Below are 20405 nucleotides of genomic sequence, written 5' to 3'. Positions count from 1 at the left end.
TAAGAAAGTTGCTGATTCAACAGCTCTACTACTAGTGTTTAAAGCAATGTGCATATTATTTTAACGACAATTGTAAACTCTCATATAAAGAGGAACTCACTTACAATCAAATCTAAACTACTTTTGCATCGCAGTGGCTTGGAACTTATTGTACCTCTCATGTGAGCCTTGGCGCCATCATACAAGTACTTTAGAGCACCCAGTTTTTCTTAAAAAAATGTAACTTTGGAATTCACCAGGAAGATATGAGGAAACCTCAAGATTTATTGATAAAATTGGAATAACAAAGCATAACCCTAACCACAAGTAAAGTATACTTAAATACTTTTAGAAACCTTAGTAATAACAAAGGAATTAAAATAGGAAAATAACATAATTTCCAAAAACAGTAAAAACTTTAAAATTGGATTTCAGGCTACTAAACATTCTCGGATGCCCGAAAAAGCCCATGCATCATAGAAAAACAATGAGACTAAAGGTCAGAGTATATTATTGATAGAGACTCAGGTCCCAACCAAAACAAAGAGTGCCTCAACTTAGAATCTTGTGCACCTCTTGGAGAACTGATGAATACTGTAAGAGTGTTGACAGTACGTAATGGTGGATCGTAGAACTTTCTCATATTTTTTGGGAAGATAAGAGCCTACAGCATGCACAAACAAGATTCAAAAGGGAAATCATGATCAGTGTGGAAGAATTAATTGCAGCACAAGTTGGAATAGAATACAAAAAATTACAAAATCAAAATCTATCAAAGGATATAAGCATGCAATGGATATTGTAGACTCACCTCAGCATCATCAACATATAGTGATATATTCTCGAAACTTTGAAATTTTCCAAGATAATTTGCCAGTGAATAAAAATGTCTCCATTCAACATTGGAGCTGATTCTAGTAAAATACAACTTTGGAATATCAAGTGAGGCATTCACAAGATGTTTGCAACCATGCAGTTGTAGTGTAAAGTTTGGCAGTTGCGGAGCACGAATGCTCAAATGTTTCAAGTTTTCGCAACGATCGAACAGTATACGCTTAATCTGCTTTGGAGATTCTAAAACCAAGGTACAAGATTCAAGACTCTTAGCTCCAATGACTCGAACCACGTCTGAATTGAAAACTCCTTTTGAATCGAAAATTCTAACTTCAAAGGATTTGAGACTGGAGGAAGGTAGACTATAATTATAATAACGAGGGGAACTTATAGATACTGACAAATGCTCAAGGGAAGGGCTACTTGAAATTAATTGGGCGAGAGTCCCGTCATAATACATGTTCACATTTGTGAGGGACATGGTTTTCAAACAGGGAAGGCGGCCTATAGGAGGACCCTTCTCAAGGTCATTCGCTATTACGACGAACTCTAGATTCAAGGAAGTTAAAGACTTTGCATCAAGAAGGGTCTGCATGAATATTGTACAATAGTCGGTGGAAGTTATATCATAGTCGGAGGAAGAAGATGAAGTTACGGACAAATGCTGAATGCAAGGGCAGCATGAAATCAATGAGGAGATAAAAGACGCGGGTTTGAATCTCACTGTTTTTAGGGACAGAGTTTTCAATGAGGGCAGGCTTATTATAGGTTCATCCCAGTCCGCGTCGATGATCACATTCTCCAAATTCAAACTAGTTATAGACTTTGCATTAAGAAGGGGCGAGAGAAACCCAACGACAAGGAACTGTTGTATATAGCTGAGGCCGATATCTAACTCTTTGACTCTTCTTTCAACTGCAAAACGCAAGCACTCTAGAACTTTCTCTTCGTCTTCGTGTGAAATCAACGTCATGCGAAGCCGGAATTTGTCTAATTGCTCGTATTTCTCAAGAATTTCCAAACACCTGTCCACAAAATTGATGAACTTTTCATGTGGCTCGTCCTCCTCTTCCAAATCTAGTACTGGGACTGAAGACCATAGCCCTGCCCATTGCTTGCAAAGAGAGCTCATGCGGATGGCATGTTTTGTGGGAAGGAAGTGGAGGACGTGGTGGATTACAAGGACAGGTAAGTGAGGTATTGTGGCGGTGGCCATGGAGTTTTGCTTTCCCTTCAGATTATTCTGCTTTGTGTTTGGGTGATTCGGGATTTTTCTGGTAGCCATAATCGATATCTTGTAGGGATTGTTAACCTAAGTTTCTTATGGCTTTATATACATGGGTGATCATATATAGCCTCTCATCAATCAGGGAATTAATTAATTATAACAATTCTAGAATCACTAGGAAATCATTCTAAGGTAAGAAATCAACTAATTACTAATTACATCGCAACATAAACCCTAGTACAGATGAATCCAATGGATTAGAGCTATCCACGTCAGCTAGGGTAGGTTTTATGTTTTTTTCTTTCCCAAACCGAGTCCCGACTAACGCTCTCTTATTACCCAAACAAATCATCATCTCAACTCACGTGCAATCTCCAAATCCTTGTCACCCAAAAATCCCAAACTTTCCAAATGGCCTTTCTTTCCTCAACCACAAGCTAATTAGCTTCTTTTACACCATGTGAGTTGTTTTGACTGGTGTTTTCATACAAAAGTACAAAACACGGTATCTTATTATTATTATTATTATTATTATAGAAAAATTAGGTATTGTTATTGATTAGTATTTGAGACAAAAAGTATTTTTGTTTTGGTTTTAATACATAGGAATTGAATTTTGTTTTGAATTTGGACAAAGAGGAGGCCAAGATTTGGCTCACCCTATATTAATCAATAAAAAGACAATTATACCCTTTTTATTGAAAAAAACCTGACTCATATTCGTTGGTTTACCTTTTCTTTTTTAATCAGATCAGATCTCTCTCTCTCCCCGCAGCAGCAACGACGACCACGTTGCCAAGATCAAGAGACCGATCTGCGATGGAATTCTCAACCATCTTCCTCCTCTACCCAACCCCCCGACAAATGATACCGTTCGGACCATCCTCAACACCCCAACCCACGTCGCCCTCAAGTCCGAATAACTCATGAGAATGGAGCAGGAATTGAAAGACCGCGAAATCGAAATGCGAAAAGCCAGAGAGGATCTCAACCGTCGGATTCACGATGATCAGGTCGCGAGGGAGATCATGAAGATTCCATAGGACGAGTGGCAAGAGTCTGGCGAACTCTTCGCCACACCCTTCGGTGAAGGCTCCTCCTCATCGTCGTCGACGAAGAGGGTCGAGAGTGAAAGAGTGTTCAGGCTCTACTTTCAAGGGTTTGGTGAGCGAGGAAATGGTTGGAAATGAGAGATGCGACTCCAGGGATAATTTGGTGTTCGAGGTTTGGAAACCCCTGATTGGGAATGGGATGAGCAAGAATGGTGCTCTGTTGAAAGCCTTGATTGAAGGACTTAATGCTGCTCTTGCTTTGGACTTGAAGCGCATCACCTTTTTCTGTGAGAATTTTCCCATTTTTTTAGTTTGTGAGTTGCTATCTCTTCTCTGTCTCGTTTCAATCTATTGATGAAAATTAGTTAGGCTAATTGTGGGTTTTCCATTTTAATATAAAAATTCAATTTTTTTAAAGATATACTGATGAAATTCGATAGAGCAGATTGTATATTATCAGTTGTGGGCAGAGATGATACATTTTCTTTGAGAAATTTTAGTTGGGCTTTCTCAGCATTTGTTTAATTTAGTTGCTAGTATTACACCACACTGATGCCGATGTGGACTAATTAGCTAGGACAGGTGTCGAGTTTAGTTAAGTTAATTTTTCTTTGTTGCCATATGGCAATGTATGTAAAGGCATTCTAGCTTCTGTTGGAAGAGATGATATCATTGTCATATTGAATGAAACTACAGAGTCCTTCACTTCTCTGTTTCTCTCTTGCTCTCTAACCCTATATTCTTCAAGATTTTAGCCTTCATTCTACTGTAGTTCTGTGATATTTGAATGAATCCATGACATCTATCATAATTAGCCTTCTATCTTATATATATATACATGATCAATTGAGTAATCTTAGATGCCCTAAGTTGTCTGATTTCAGGTGGTATAAAGATGTCTTCATTTCTAGAGTCATGCTTAGAGATGATAGCAATCAACCTTTTGGAAAGAAAAATTTGTTAATGGCCTGCCGAATCTATTTGCCCATAAGATACGCACAACCTTGAGTAATGAGCAAGGTCATATAGATTGGGATATGTCTGAAGAAGAAGATAAACAGGGGCTTCCTAAACTGGCCGTTTACTCAACAAGAAACTTATTAACCTCATTCAATTTTCTGTCTCCTGCCCACCTAACAGGCCCTCTACACTGGGGACTTACTGTTTGGAAAAAGGACTTCACGGGTCAGACCTTAGAAAGAGATTAACAAATAACTCAGAGAGTAAAAGGGAAGAAGAAGAAGAAACTGAAAACTTCTACTCATAAGCTTAAACCAGCCACTTGGGCGGGGATAAGTAGCAGACTTAGACAAAGACCGTAACTCTTACGGCTCTGATACCACAAAGAGAGCAGAAACAAGAAAAGAAAGGCGTAAGGATATATATGCAATTAGGAATGTATGCAATCGAAATAATGCTTATATGAAATTACTCAAAATAGAGATAATTTGAAAATATCAATTTTATTTATACTCACAGAAGCAACTCCAAGATAGCAACTTCAAACTCCAGATACAAAACACTCAGTGTTTACAAAGATGATTTCTCCAAAGTGTTCAGAGAGAATCTTTAAAAAACTGAAATGTAAATTGTAATCTGCTTGCAACTGAGGCCAAGGCCGGCTTAAATAATACAAGGAAAGCAACTATGGTTTACAAAAGCAACTAGAGTTATTCTGAAAAGTAACTAGGGTAACCGAAAGCAATTCTGATAGTGGAGAGGCAACTGTTGGAGCATGAGAGCAACCTGATTCAACTTTCAATTATGTCTAACTTTAAAAGCTTTTGACTTTTACTGGGCAACTTTCTTCTTTTACTCAAGGTGAAATGTCAGGCAACTTTCTGCTTTTGAAGATGCTTTAATCATTATTCCGGGGCAACTATTGTGTCGGCAACTAGAGGCAATTATTGTGTCTGCAACTTGTGATGCTTAGTCAGAATTCAAATCATAAGCATCGTATGGATCTTGATTATCTTCATACCAAGACTTTTTCTTGGCAGGGCTTTGCATGGGCTGACAGCTGGACGATGAAGGGGAATCATTGTCTTCATCATCATCCATCTGGGAAGCTTGGATGATCAACTGGCGGGCAATTTCTTGGAGTTCGGACTTCGATTTTCCTTCGACTGAGAGAGAAGATCGGGTCGAACCAGAGGGGAAACTGGATGCGGAATAGGCTCATGAGGCAGATCATTGTACACATATTTAGCAATTCAGTCAACTTCAAATTTGTCCCACCATTTAACTGAGAATTGGCGGCCAAGAACTCTGGTAATATCTCTGGCAACTTTGTAGGACCATTTGAGGATCCAAGGAACTTTATATATGGCAATAAAAAGCAACTGTTTTGGGAAAAATAAATCAATTTTGGAGAACTTGGCTTTTTTAGTATAATGGCGAATTAGCTCATGAACTGCAATGGGCAGAATCTCATCAACTGAACCATGCTTTTCCCACCAGTGGAGAAACCAGAAGGGAAGAGGAGACTTGAATTTATTGTCAAAATTCATAAACCAGGAGTGACTAAAATCCTCGGTTTGATGGAGGAAAATAGAGTACCAGGCTTCAATATAATCAGAATAATTATATTGCAATTTTGACTGAAGGGTTTTCAACTCATAGGGGTGACTACTGAAGGATTCTTGGCTTATGATCTTATGGATATAAAGGGAATGATAAAGGATGATCTTAGGGTGATCTCGATCCCTTATCGGCTTGATTTCAATTGACTGAGTTTCAAGTAATATATCCCTATAGTACTTGAGAGACTTGTATGGACTAGAAGGCATATAATGGAATCCAGGAGGAAAATAGTGTTTGGCTATTTCGACTGGATCGGAATGAATATCATAAATCGGCTCAAGAACAAATAAATGAGAGGTACTTTTGGGCGTATAAGGAGATGACTTTTTGAAGGCAACTGAGGGACTAGCTGAAGGATCACTGAAAAGGATCATAACTAGAGATTAAGGTCGATGATAATCAGGCGTATTTGGCCAATCAGAGAACCTAAAGCAGAGAACCTATTGGCAACGAGATTGGTGTGGCAACTGAGATTGGTGGGTGACTGGGTAAGGGACCACCTGCTTGGGGTTTTCTGGCTTATTTTGACTCATGGATGAAGGGAGGATTTGGAGCGATTGGGAAGGCGACTGAGATGGCTTAGATTGGCTGGTTGACTCTTTTTGCTTGTCTTTTTTGGGTGCCATTGTGCATCCTGCAAGAATTCTCTAGTAAGGAAATCAGGAATTGAATTCTCACTTCCTCTCAAATACTCAATATCAAAATCAAATATACTTAAAATGCTTTGCCATCGTGCAAAAATCTATTTAGATGCAATGTTTTGAACATCTTTTTCTAAAACATGTTTTGCAGATTTACAATCAACTCGTATTAAAAACTTTTGATTCAGCAAATCATCTTGGAATTTACTTATGCATAATACAATAGCTAATATTTCTTTCTTAATAGTACTATAGTTATATTGTGATTGGGTCCAAACACCAGAATGGAAACGGACAATTTATTCTGGAGAATCTGGACAGACTCTTTGTTTGAGAATGCCACCATAACCTGTGTTAGAGGCATCGGTTTCAACTATCTTAAAGGAATCAACTGCAGGAATGCCAAGGCAGGGAAGTGTCTTGACATGGGCTTTGATTTGCTTGACAATTTCAGTATGAGTGTTTGACCATGGAGGCGGATTGCTTCGCAACCTATCAAATAAATGCTTACATTGTTTTCTCAGATTTTTGTAAAAATCAGAAACATAATTTAGAGATCCTAAAAACCTCTGGAGCTGACTTTTATCAAGAATTTGATCAGGGAATTTATCAGCAAACTGAATGACTCGATCAATTGGGGAGATTTGTGACTGGCAGATATTGAAACCAAGAAATCTGATATTGGTTTGGAATAACTTGATTTTCTTGGCAGAGACAACTAAACCATTTTGTTTGACAATTTGAAGAAACTTATGCAAATGTTTCCAATGCTGCTCTATTGACTCAGAGAAGATGAGAACATCATCAATATAGACAATTGAGAAATGACTGTAAGGATTAAAAATTTCATTCATAATATTCTGGAATTCACTAGGGGCATTCTTCAGGACCAAAAGACATTACATTCCATTCATAATGACCGAAAGGGGTAACAAATGCAGTTTTATATCTATCAGACTCATGTATTTGGATTTGCCAAAAACCACTCTTCATATCAAATTTGGAATAAACTATTGCTCTTTCTAATCTATTAATCAAATCTCTTTTATTAGGTATGGGGTACCTAATCCATTCTAAGACTGAATTAAGTGGCTTGTAATTGATGACTAATCTTGGGACTCCTCTTTCTAGTTCAGCATTTTTCTGGACATAAAAAGCAGGACACGACCAAGGGGACTTACTTTTGCGAATTATTTTCTTCTCAAGTAACTCATGAATTTCTTTTTTACAGAACTCCATTATTTCCTGACTCATCTGAATTGGCCTGGCTTTAGTAGGAATGTTTTTCTCACTAAAGGTTTTGATATAAGGAAGACAGACAACATGTTGTTTTCTATACCAAAAAGCATTAGGCAACTCAGAGCAAATTTCATTTTTTAATTTAGTTTCAAACTGCTGAATTTGCAACTGTAAGGAAGTATCACTAAGCTGTTGTTCAATTCTTTTAAATCTAATTTCTTCTTTAAGAAAATTCAGCTGATTATTTTTTCGAATAATCTGTACTGACTTAGAAACCGATTGTTTTGCAGGGCTCTCAGATTATGCAATTCTGGCTTAGACAAAAACTCAAATTTAACTTTTTCTCCTAGATAGGTAGAAATGACACCATCATAGTCTACCTGAAAGGGATACAATAAGGCAATAAAAGGTAATCCTAATATGACTTCATCAGTAATATTTTTAACCAACACAAATGAGGTTTTGAAACAGATCTTATTTTGGCAAACATGGGCTTTTGGTATTTCAAAATTCAATTGGAGAGATTTTCCTGAAGCAGTACTTAAGGATTCTCTAGACTTCTGGTAAAATTTAGTAGGAATCAATCCTTCCTGAATGCAATTAAGATCGGCTCCTGAATCAAATAGGGCGACTGTGGTAAACTCAAAGTTTTGGACAAATATTGGTACTTTTGAATACCATTTCCTAAAATTGACTTGTCTAATTAGGCTGACTACTTGTTGGTTTTCTGGACTTCCAGACTAGCTTTTAGACTCAGAAGATTCTTTTTCCATTATATGAACCAAATCTTGTTTGATTGTATCTTTTATATATATATATATATGACAAGACCCGCCCCGAATTTCCTCGGAATCCGGGACGGACCCCGCCTAATTACCGACATCAACCTAATGCCGAGCCCATTTAGTAAAGATTGAGACTTTCTACCAAAAATTTGGCAGAGTCTCCCCTGTAAATTGAACATTCCCAAACTTCAACCTGTTCAAAATTTACAGTTAATTACAACTAACTGGCAGCATGCTTTACAAGCAACAAAACACTTTACAACAAAGGCCTCCGGCCTCACAAAATTAAACCCTCAGCGGGCGATACAGAGCATATCTAAGGAATTCAAAATACAACCGAAGTACCGTTTAATTGAAAGGAAAAACAAAGCACCAAGAGTCTTTACGAAGACTCGAGTTCCAAGATGCACCCGGTCCGGCTCAACTGCAAAGCTCAGTCGCTACTGGCTGGGGGCGCAAAATAGAAAGTTGTGAGTGGACAAAAATCAAGTTCAGTTCAAAAGAAATCAAAGTAGTATAACCCCCACCTTTATAGAAACATACAATGAAACCATAAGCATAACCACCATCAGAAAAAGGTATATAAACATACACGAACATATATATACCGGATCTCAAATCCGTAATCCGTGAATAATGCTTCACGAAATCCACCACTCAACTTAAGAGGCCCGAGAGATTAGACTCTCGTAAACGTACTCAAAAGTACGACCGGCGAGGAAATATCCTTACCGAAAAATAGAACGAAGGAACATTCATATAAATAAATATATATCATATACATAATAATAATAATCATATGAGATAACATAAACATAAACATATATATACCGGATCTCAAATCCGTAATCCGTGAATAATGCTTCACGAAATCCACCACTCAACTTAAGAGGCCCGAGAGATTAGACTCTCGTAAACGTACTCAAAAGTACGACCGGCGAGGAAATATCCTTACCGAAAAATAGAACGAAGGAACATTCATATAAATAAAACATAAACATAAACATAGTAGTAGTAGTAGTAATAATAATAATAATAATAATAATAATATATAAAGATAACCAATATTTAATTGTACCGGGGAAACAATCCAATCCGGGGGACTGTTTGACTAGGCCACATGGCAGAGCCATTCCTCAATTCACCATGTGTCTAGGGAACGAGCCGTCCAACCGGGGGACTAACTCTCAGCCAGCACATACAGCCGACACGGTCAAAGCATGCGCTGAAATACCATCCTACGCGCAGACTACCCCAAATCCAGGGTCCACAGCAACATCCCCTCAAGGATGCCCTGAGTTCTCATCATAACCAAATTCAGATCAGGGGAGGTACATCAATTAGTGCTGAACGCACTCCAAATAATAAATCCAATATTACCTGTCCATAGTTCATATTAACCTTAACCACCAAGTATCCCATGCATAGCCGCATGTAAATATAGCTTCTCAAAATTCAAATATCAATGTAAGTTTCATGAAAACCTCGAATTCCCATTCAAGCATATAAAAATAATTACTAGATATAATAAAACGATATGCCATATTTCTATGAATAAAAACATACTGAGTTTCAAAAGAAAAGTCCACTCACAAGTAATCCCACACAGCTTGACCCTTAGAGGGTCCCTGCTGCGTATCTTTGGGTCGGTACTGATTGAAATCTGAAACTGCGATGAATATCAAGCACTTCAAAACAGAACTTTGAAATAAAACCCTAGCTTCCCGGGAATTCCTATAGGTTTTACGAGGTCTAGGATACACGTCCTGTAAGTTTGGTCCAGAACGGACGGTCGGATTGCTCACGATCGCACAATTGGACGGTTACTGAAACCCTCACACTAGGGTTGGCATTTTCGGAGTATCCGGGACTCCGTTTTACGATCCGTCGAATCCCACACGATCTTACGGTTATCCAGAGGAACATACTTAAATTGGAAAACGATCCAACGGTCAGAACATATCGAACCCGAATAACGCACAATATGCGATAATTCGTTCGATAGTCAAACGACCTCGGAATCGAGATCCGCGAAATCCTATGCGCTCGTGACAACGTAAGGATCACATTGGAACAGTGTGTAGCTCCACCACACTTGCCCACGCGCCGGCAGCAAGCGGGTGTGCAGAGAAATTCCGGCGACGGAAAATCTCCAAATCACAAGTCACCCTCCCGGCTACAGGTCCTACTCAACTAGGGGAACACTTCATTCAACTACGGCGAAGCCCAAAACCACCGGAACTGGCGAATTTCGAATTGAAAACCGGCCAAAACCCCAATTCGAAAATCACTTCCAAAACCTCAAAATTGTTTCAATCCTAAGCAACAGGCAGCTAGAACAGATAAAACGAAGGAGAAACCCCACCAATTTTACGAAATGGACGGCGGAGGCGGCGGCGCAACGACCGGAAAAGTCCGGCTCGAACTAGTCGAAACTGCCGGATGTTTTCGAATTTTCCGACGACAAAAACTATTGGGTCTTGACCAGACGTCGAGACGAAGCTTTTGGGACCGTCTCGAGAGCTGCGGTGGCCGGAAGTGATGGCGGTGTGGGTTTTTCTGTTCGGGTGAACGATGAGAGAGAGAGAGTTCGCGAGAGAGAGAGAGAGCGCACGAGAGAGAGAGAGAGGTGAACTGAAATGAAAACCTGATTTTGTTTTACAAATACCTTTTCGACTTATTTACGAGTTTGCCACCGAAAGAAATTTCATCGCCATCACTTCGTTAAAACTCCGATTCAAGCCTACCGCCTGTCCACGAATTCATCTCAGAACCACTTACACAACTAAACCACTTGTGGTCCCAAAATCCTTTCGGACAAGAAAATGACCAAAATACCCTACCCCAAGGGTAGTTTCGTAATTTCACAGTTAATTTAATTTTAACCGTTTAAATAGAGTCGGGGTGTTACAATATATATATATATATATATATATATATCGTTATGGACGCTATGGTTTACACTGACCATGAAAGAGACTCTTGTGAAAGAGGTCTAAAGGTCCGTAACTTACTATTATATTAGTGTATACGATGTTGTAGGTTTTGTTAATTAATTTTTTTTTTCTTGGAACAATAGTGAACTTTCAATTTTCAGATATACTTCATGAAATTTGATCATCCATTGTGGACAAAGAGATGCATTCACTTTGAGAAATTTTACTTGTGTCTTCTCAGCATTTGCTAAATTAGTTTGCTATCTTGTATTTAAGTTGACCATTAGAGAAAGTCTTGTGAACAAGGTCTAAAATAATGGAGTTTATTATGACATTTATGTGTGCAATGTTGTAGTATTTGTGTTGAAACCAAGAATATAGGATGAACTAGTTGCTGTGCTACGGTCTATTTATTACACCCATGAATAGAGCTTTAGAACTACAGGTTCTGCTGCAGTAGCATAGGGTTGCTGTGGATTTTCTTGTTCCCCAATAACAGTTTGGCAAGACTTGTTTCATTAGATATAGGTGTGAGATGTAAATCATTCAATTTAGTTTGTTTAATTGATTAATGCAGAGGAATTGTTTTGGTGAACGGTAATACACTGTGTGCTAGCTTATCAAATTTAAAATTGTGGTTCAATCTCTTTCGAAAATGAGATCAAGCATTGAACTAGCATTGAAGTGCATTCATTAACTTTCACACTTGCATTAAAATGTGAAGTTTTGAGGAATGCTACGTAAGTTCTGCATTTTCATTGATATAGGCTGGATTTTATGTTTCTTCTCTCGTTGCCCTGTATTTGTTCTCCTAGGCATAGACCCGTAGCAAACAAGTGTTCCATAGAAAACTCTCTGGTATTTTTAGAGTTTATAGCTTTATAAAACTGATAGAATGGAATAGAAAACTATCATTTACTTATCTCTTCCAAATATAATTAGAAGGGGAGAATCATCAAAATCGAAAATATACAAGTAAAGATGAAAATTCATTTTTTGTAATAATAAAATGAACAAGTACTAAACAGTTCTGCCATGATTTGGAAAATAGAAGATGCATTCATTAGCTTTCTTTATTGAGAAATTCATTGTGCTGAAAACTTGTTATGTCTGTTTACAGGTCACTGAAAATGGTAAACAAGAGCGTCACCGAGTCGCAACAGTGGGAAAGTTCAGCGTGGTATGGGACTTTCAGCAGGTGAAGAACAGTGCCCATGAATGCTACAGGAACCAGCAAGGTCTTAAGAGTTGTTATTGTTACAAGATTCTGTTGAAGGACGAGTCCATCGTGGAGAGTCGTTTCATGCACGACAACTATGCTGTTACAGACTCCCCGGAAGCTCCACTAGTGGTGGCAACCCCCATGAAAGTCAGCTCAATCAGTCTCTCTGGCAAGAGATGATAATACTGCCGTACCCTTTGTATATGAGAGTTAACATTGTCATCAGTCTTGTACCTACGGGATTCGCTCTAATGCCTGCGTTTCAGCTGCTTGTCATTGTAACTCAGATTTTTTTTAATTTTTTTTAATTTTTTAATTTTTTCATGGCTTCTTGTTCTTAGCTTCTTCTGCTTGTATCTATGTGAGTTGTTCTAACTGGTGTTTTCATACAGAAGTATAAAATAGGGTTTCTTATTAATGGTTTTTTAAAATTTGTGTTTGTACAAGTTCCGTCTGCTAACGTTGAGCGATTCTGATTTCTGTGTGACAAATTGGATTGTGCAATTGAATTTCGTTCAGGAATGTATAGTTCTTATAACGTACTCACGGATCAGCTCTGCCGTAGTATTATTCCAGCATTTAATATGCCAATTTGAAAAAAGCGATGAAAATTTAAACTTGTTTGATTAGTACCTAAAATTGTTCATTAAGATAAGGAAAATGTTTTGGAGCAATTACCAAAACCACTGAAAAATACTTTCTTCAAGAACTTTGTTCATGAAGAAAGCACATTTAACTCTGTTCACAAACGGTCTCCACAGTCAAAGAAGCTTTGAACAAATTATCATTCGACTAACATTTTCATTTTATCTAGAGCAAACTTTAACATGATTTTTTTTGTCATTGCTAGGGAGGGGGAGGGGGAGGGGGAAATATTGTATTGGGTGACCTCAAAATCGTCTTTTACGTGAATCGAACTCGGGTGCTGAGTTTTATTGTATACCAAAATACAAGAGTTTATAACATTCTCACGGATCAGCTTTGCCGTATTGTTCCATCATTTTTTTCAATTTTTTTAAAAAATATAACCAACAATCTAAACTATTCTAAATTAATCTAACTTCGAAAAAAAAGGACTCGAACTTAGCTGCAATGGGGCAAGCTAACCACCCTGACAAATTTGCCTAAACCAAGTATGCAAGCCTAAACCTACTTTACCCTACGCAAAATGATGCTTGTTAGAAGCATTGATGACGCACTCTTCCAAAAACCATAGTATTTCATTAAATAGCAGAAAAATACACACCCAAAAAAATTCTACAAACTCAATGTGAAACTTTCTACATCTTTTGAGTTCAGCTTAAAACATTCATAAAAGTGCTAATGAAGACTTCTTAGTCAAAAAATAAAAATAATATTATGAAGCTTTAGTGAATAATAAATGAAGATATGTGGAAGCTCTAGTGAATCCTTTTGAAGTGTTTACGAAAGATATTTTGGTGGCAAACAAGTAATGATGCAGCATTGCAATTATGACTTGTGCCATTTCTCTATTATTTGTAAAATTCATATTTTATTGTGAATTTTAATCCTAACGTTTATCTATAGAAATTGCTTGATTACAGGACTGTACTCGCCTCTATGAAACATAGTTCAAACCCAGATTCCAATTTATACCTGCAACATACAAAGTTTACATAAGATATACTAAAACTATTACGAAAACATGAAGATACAGACCTGATACCCATATCCACACTACTCACACTATCATTAACACATTAAGACACAAAAATGATATCTACTAACACTATTGTCAACACATTAAGATACAGAAATGATATCTACTAACATTTTTGTCAACACATTAAGATACAAATGATACCTACTAACGCTATTGTCAATACATTAGGATACAGAAATGATACCAAATTGGAGGGAAAAACAAGCTGCACAGAGAAGGCAGTAGAGCATTAGAGAGCCACATAGTAGACAAAAATCCACAATCATGGGGTTATTATAACTTTGAACTCTAGAAACTGCCTTTTTATTTTCATTATCAAACAAAAATAAAAAGGTGTCAAATTTTCTTTTATATGTTTTCCTATAGTCACAACAATCTCATTCTGTTCTCTTATATCTGTCACAAACCTCAACACCACCAACTACCACCTATAATTAGTCAAACCATGGACCTCATTTTCGACTGAGGAGAACGACCACATATTTTAAAAGGCTCAAGGACTGTGATCTTACTACTTGATTATTTATAAACAGATAACCAATGAGCTCATACCAATAGTGGAAAGAGGTGATTAAGCTCTCCAGTATCCTAATATTAACGTTTTATATTTTACTTTCAACACATGAAATACACCTAGATCAAAGACTCAAATGATTTACTGAAACTAAAACACAAAACCTAGAAATTTCATAGCTTTGCTCTGAATCTGTACATCCATACATAGTCCATACACACAAATGCATACACATGGAAATTTGATATAGAAAATGAATCTCAAAGACCCTTGCTATAGAAAATCATGTAAGACTGAAAAATAAATCAGATATAGTCTTTAGGAAACTCACAATACCTCTTGATCACTTACATGATGAAGGGATGCTTGCTTCAATGACAGATGCTTCTGCAACTCTACGATCTCCTTATGCAGTACAATCAATGGGGCTAGAGGGGGTGGATTCTGCAGTTCGATTGATAGAGCAGGCACCTATCATATTTATAACTGAAGTGGTGTGTTCTTCAGAGATTTCTTCCCATTAAAGAAATCTGTCAAAGTATTCTCGAGCACGAGTCTTATCTCCATGTCCTGCACTTATTAACACATAAAATATGATATCCTTGTGTTTATTCCTCATCAAGTAGCTCTGCACATGGTCTTTTACTATTCTGTATAGCTTTACAGCTGTGATTACATTTTAGATTAATACAAAACCAACAGATCAAAATGATGTATGAATCCCAACTTTAACCGTACATATCATGTATTAATCCTTGTACAAATAGGACTCCTTTAGCTCAATTGTTTAATCTGCCCTTACACTCTCTGTATGAGCAACAAGGTGAGTTGTAAATGGACTCTACTTCTGCGTTTGAGCTATTTATCAAGAGAAGTTGGAGTCCCACATCGAAGCAATGATAAAACTTAAGGTGTTTACTCCTTTATAAATAGCTTCCCCCCCCAGCCATAATTAACAAGTTTAGTTTGGCTATAATTTAATCTCATGGCCAGTTAATTCGCTTGAATACATATCTCTGTTTCATTGCAGATTTAGAAATTGCAGATTGAGAAACACCCATTGCAGATTTAGAAATTGCAGATTGAGAAACAGAGGTGTGTATTCAAGCTAATAAACTGCTCAGGGAAATGTTTCAGTATAATTTTTTTTATCTTTCGTCTTCAATCTTAATATAATTATAAAATTATAATTTTTTTTATAAATCTTTAGAATTTAAAATATTATATAATAATTATTATTATATAATCTTTATATCTTTATATATATCTTTATATATATAATAATTTTATTCACTTGAATTGCTCATATTTCTTGATCTTGGTAAAACCAGAATAACAAAGCTATTTATTCTGCGTTAGTAATCTCCTCCACAGCCTTGATGTGCCAAAAATCTCCATTTGCCTACAGCTAGTTATATGCAATTGATACTATCTATTTTGACACGGTTCATACTCAGATCGAAACAAAGCAATGCATATGGAGTTTGAGAAAATACCGAGCGGATATGGGATCGTTAGATTTTAAGCTAATGACTTTAGCTGCCGTTTGAATAAACACCTAGTTCTGCCCTGCCAAAAATAAAATTATTGCATTGAAAACATACGTTCTTATAGGCGGAAGGCGAGAGAAGCATGAACCAAATTGCATTCTCTAGAAGATGCCATTGCCATTACTAAACAACATAATGAATTAAATATTCTTGTGAATTTGCTGGTTTTGATTTGAATGTTTTTCTCTGGACATAAATTGGGGTTAGGTTGATACCACATGTAAAGAGATGATTCATATCATGTTAGTTTTATTTGAAATATCCTGTCACGCATTTGGCATTTGTAATGTACCCCGGGGAGGCTTCCTATTGCTATTTGAGAATAGCCAATGCCATAGAGTCAGAGGGAGCCACAGCCAAGCCACTTGATAATAAAAATAAAAAGCTTCTATTTCTAAAGTAAATAAATAAATGAAAAGAAAAGAGGGTGGAACAGAACACTCCGCCATTTCATGAGAACATCCGCCATTTCATGAGAACATTAACATGTTTTGGCAATCCCATCAGGTTACCCAAAAAGAAAGTTCAATTAACAAAATAAAGCAATAAAACAGACCTTATATTGAAAGTACCTTAATTTTGTTAAACATGCAAAAGGGACACCTAAAGAAACAAAAGACACAGCTATGCAAATATGCAGATACAAGACCTAGTGCCATCTGCATGCCAATTCAATCCTATGAAGCCAAAAGTGTTTCCACCTTTGCAATTTGATCCTCTTCATTTTTCGGTGTTGGGCTCCTGTTGGCCTCATGATATAAATCATGCTTCCATTTCTCACCGCGACCACCACTAGATTGAAACCCTTGTCTCCCACTGAATCTATCTCTTCCTCTATAGTTGAGGCCGGCACCATCAGTGTACCTTTCTCTTGAAGGAAAGGAACCCCGCTGTGCCTCTCCCCTGTAAGGCAACCTCTCTCCTGCAAATTGCTTCTCAGATCTATCCAAGTGGCGTGGGTTGTTGCCTCTTTCCTCCCTTTTTCTACTTCCTTCTGCATCAGGATGGTTTGACTTTGCAGTCTCTGCAGTTGTTTTGTCACCATTTTCAGACTCCAGTGGAATCTTCTTCTCCCTGAATGCAGGTCTTTTCCTTTCCGGTGGTGGATTAGCCTCCATTTCAAAGAATCCATTATGGCGCCAGGTCCTGTTTTCATCCCCCTTGGGTTTCTCATTTCTTGGCCGTGAATCATTAGTTGTTGTCTTGCTCACTGTCCTATCATCATGCCTATCCTTGGAATCCCTCCACGAACCACGTTCTAAAATAGAACAGGAAAAGTAAATTACACTACTAATACTGCAAATGATATTTTCCAGCCCAAGAAAAATAAAATACATACGTTGCATAGATTATGATGAAAAATAGCATGAACCTAGAAAAGAAAGGGTTTTTCCTTTCTTTTTTCTTCAGTATGATATTTAAATTTTAACATGAGAAAAGGAATGGTGATTAATAATTGAATAAAAAATTAAGATAAGAAATCTCACCGGCAGCTGAACCACGAACGAGAGCTTCGATCAACTTGCCTGGCATTACCACGCTCATCGTGCTGCTATAAGACATGCACAGGCAAGTCTAATATTGTTATATACAAGGATGAACTTGAAGGAATAGGGCCGATCAAGAATCCCGCTACATCAGCCCAGAAAAAAGGTTTTCATACACTGGATAGCAACCATATGAGTAAACTCAACAGAATTTCAGGTTATTAGACGAGCAATTTCCAAGTCATGGTGGAAATAAGGTTTAAGCATGTCTTCCAAAAGTGTTTCATGTCAATTCAATTGAAAGGAAACGTAATAAAGTTACAGTAGTTTCTTGTCCAGTTCTGCCAACTCATCTAGTAAGAAATATCTTACTTTTGATGTAAAGGTTAATCCCTTAAACCACATAATAAAATGTAGAGTAATAACAATCACTTACTACAACCTGCTAATGCCTAACGATAAACCCACAGAAATGTAAGTGAACAACTTTAAGCCTCCTAAATTGCTCTAAACTGAGGAAAAATATGCACACAACTTTGGAAGGTAGTGGATGAGCTCCTATGGCAGTTCCTACAGCATACAGACTAAGGACACATTTAATACAGAAAACAGTTTCCCCTGTCATAGACTCTGAAGTTAGACACAGCCAAAAAAACATAAATAAACACAAGTTGCAATTCAGCAACTTACAATTTTGCAAGACGGTACAATTATTATCACTAAGCTAAAATATCTTCAGCAATAAGTATTTTACAAGATGATCTAGACATAGAATCAGAATCCTAGAAACACAGGAGTCTGAAGATGATATGCGTGCTAGAGATTAGCTCATCATTATACAATAAAAGCAAAACACGTTGATAAGATTCATAAATCTATACCCCACCTGAAAATAAGATCGTGACCGGGGTACATCAGTTGGATCAGAAGAGAGTTTGGTTCCTTCTAGATGTCCACTGGGCTTCTTATCAGACTCTTTTCTGGATGCCCCATTTTCAACCTTCGAGTCAGTTGCTAATGGGGATTCAAGTGGCAATGTATCTTGCAGCCTGGGCTGGTGCTTTTGATCCTGGTCAGACTGCTTTGCACTTTCCAAATTACTTTTGCTGGTGACTCTCTCTTTTTCGTCTTTTCCATCCCTCCTAGACCTCTTAGGACTAAGAAAACCCATGAAAATCATTAAGAATGACATTCTACTTTAAAGAAAAAAACTATTCTTATCTCATTATAACCATGTTACAGACATTTTCCAGAGACAAATCAACTTTTAAATAACCTCTTTCAAACCCAAACTTAAATGAAGACTTAAGCAGAGCCTTACCACATAAAGCTAGAATCTTTTAATCAAATACGCATAAAAATGAAAGATTTGCCTTGTTTAAGGCCACATCTTTTTCCTTCTAAAATCTAACAAAACACATTAAAATACAAGCCTAAATTCATATATTTTCAATTTTTTTATTATTGAAAATCTCCAATGTTCTTCATTTATCTCATAAAATTGATAAAGCCAAAACTGAAAGAGAAAATAACGCAGAATAAATAGTTTTGTTAATACCATCATAATTCAAATTCACTACAGCTTTCAGAGCAGTAACTCAGTTTTAATGCATTAAATCCTTAAACCCATTTAAGTCCCAAATTTGATTCACACACGCATGTTATGCAGAGACAAATGATACCTGGGTTCTCTGTCAAATCTGGAACGATGTCGTCTTGAGTCGGAATCCCGACTGTCTCGTCGCGACATAGGGTTGTGGGAATTGGGGAAGAGAGAGAGAGAGAGAGGACTGAGTCCCTGGAAGTGTGGGCAGAGAAGTGTAGCTTAGGGTTGCTTCGTATCAGTTGCGGGTGTTTGTATTTTGCGTGAGAGATGCGATTTTGACCGCAGGATCAAGGCCTGAAATTTGATCACAATTAAATACTCGGATTCGTGCCACGTCAAACTTTTCTTTTAATCCTTTTTTCTTTTCTGTTAGGATGGATATGGATTTCTTTCCTCTTTTTATGCTTTTTTGCCGACGTTTAGTAAGGGAAAAGGAAAAACTCATACACACAACACAAATAAGCTTGAATCACTTGGAAGCACACCAAAGGTACGAGGCAATTCAACTAATGAGATTGAATTCAAGATCACAATTTGTTGTACTGTAGCATGGATTTAATTTGGCTTTGGTTAATTTTGCCTTTTCTTTTCTTTTAAAATCAATGAGTGAGAGGATTCAAACATGAGTCCTCTTCTAACATTTCAAAGAAAAATATCACTATATCAAGAGCTAGTTGACATCAAACACTATCTTAGAGACGATCAGTCAATCATTGTTTTTTTTTTAATCAACCTTTTAAATTCTTTGTAGGTTAAATGATTTAGTGAGGTAGGGTTTTTCCATGTTAATAACCCCCTTATTGTAAGAAAATTGTACATCTTTCTTGGAACATCTCCAAGGGGGACGTCAAATGCAAAATGTTAAATTTAAATTTGATGATTTATGTGGCAATTTGACACTTTAGAAAAAAATTAACTCCACCTGAAATGCCAAATATTATATTTTTAAAAGCAAATATGGTCCATATGATGCATATGACCAAAAAAATATTAAAATAATATTTGACATCAAGCTTTTTGATATGTTATTTTTGACATCTCTTCTCGCCTTCAAAATCATGTAGG

At 37.0% G+C, this 20405-nt stretch overlaps 1 protein-coding gene, 2 long non-coding RNA genes and 1 pseudogene across 5 annotated transcripts; all 4 read right to left on the bottom strand.

The window, feature by feature from the left end:
* Nucleotides 1–246: 246 nt before the first annotated feature.
* LOC148916203 (uncharacterized) lies at nt 247–4683 on the bottom strand. The gene is made up of 2 exons (XR_016128239.1): nt 4571–4683; nt 247–643 (listed from the first exon to the last, which is right to left on the bottom strand). It is a non-coding gene; the product is annotated as an uncharacterized LOC148916203 (long non-coding RNA).
* Nucleotides 752–4572, bottom strand: LOC148916204 (putative FBD-associated F-box protein At5g22720). Its single transcript, XM_089054155.1, has one exon. It carries the CDS (start codon nt 2096–2098, stop codon nt 752–754), a length of 1347 nt encoding a protein of 448 aa, XP_088910281.1. The 5' UTR covers nt 2099–4572.
* A 9405-nt stretch (nt 4684–14088) lies between the features above and the next one.
* On the bottom strand, nt 14089–15712 carry LOC148916202 (uncharacterized). Of its 2 annotated transcripts, none has more exons than XR_016128064.1 (2): nt 15034–15712; nt 14089–14116 (listed from the first exon to the last, which is right to left on the bottom strand). It is a non-coding gene; the product is annotated as an uncharacterized LOC148916202 (long non-coding RNA). The 2 variants fall into 2 exon arrangements; XR_016128065.1 differs by having other exon boundaries at nt 15049–15712.
* A 1073-nt stretch (nt 15713–16785) lies between these two features.
* Nucleotides 16786–19595, bottom strand: LOC103335093 (uncharacterized; annotated as a pseudogene). Its single transcript, XR_016127946.1, has 4 exons — nt 19417–19595; nt 18621–18891; nt 17735–17796; nt 16786–17505 (listed from the first exon to the last, which is right to left on the bottom strand). The product of XR_016127946.1 is annotated as an uncharacterized LOC103335093 (transcript).
* Between the last annotated feature and the right edge of the window lie 810 nt (nt 19596–20405).

The sequence above is a fragment of the Prunus mume genome, linkage group LG6 (assembly GCF_029339155.1).
Source record: "Prunus mume cultivar Tortuosa linkage group LG6, ASM2933915v1, whole genome shotgun sequence".
In the NCBI taxonomy this organism is placed as follows: Eukaryota; Viridiplantae; Streptophyta; class Magnoliopsida; order Rosales; family Rosaceae; genus Prunus; species Prunus mume.
Note: the sequence above shows the minus strand (reverse complement) of the source record. Positions and strands in the feature narration are given on the sequence as shown.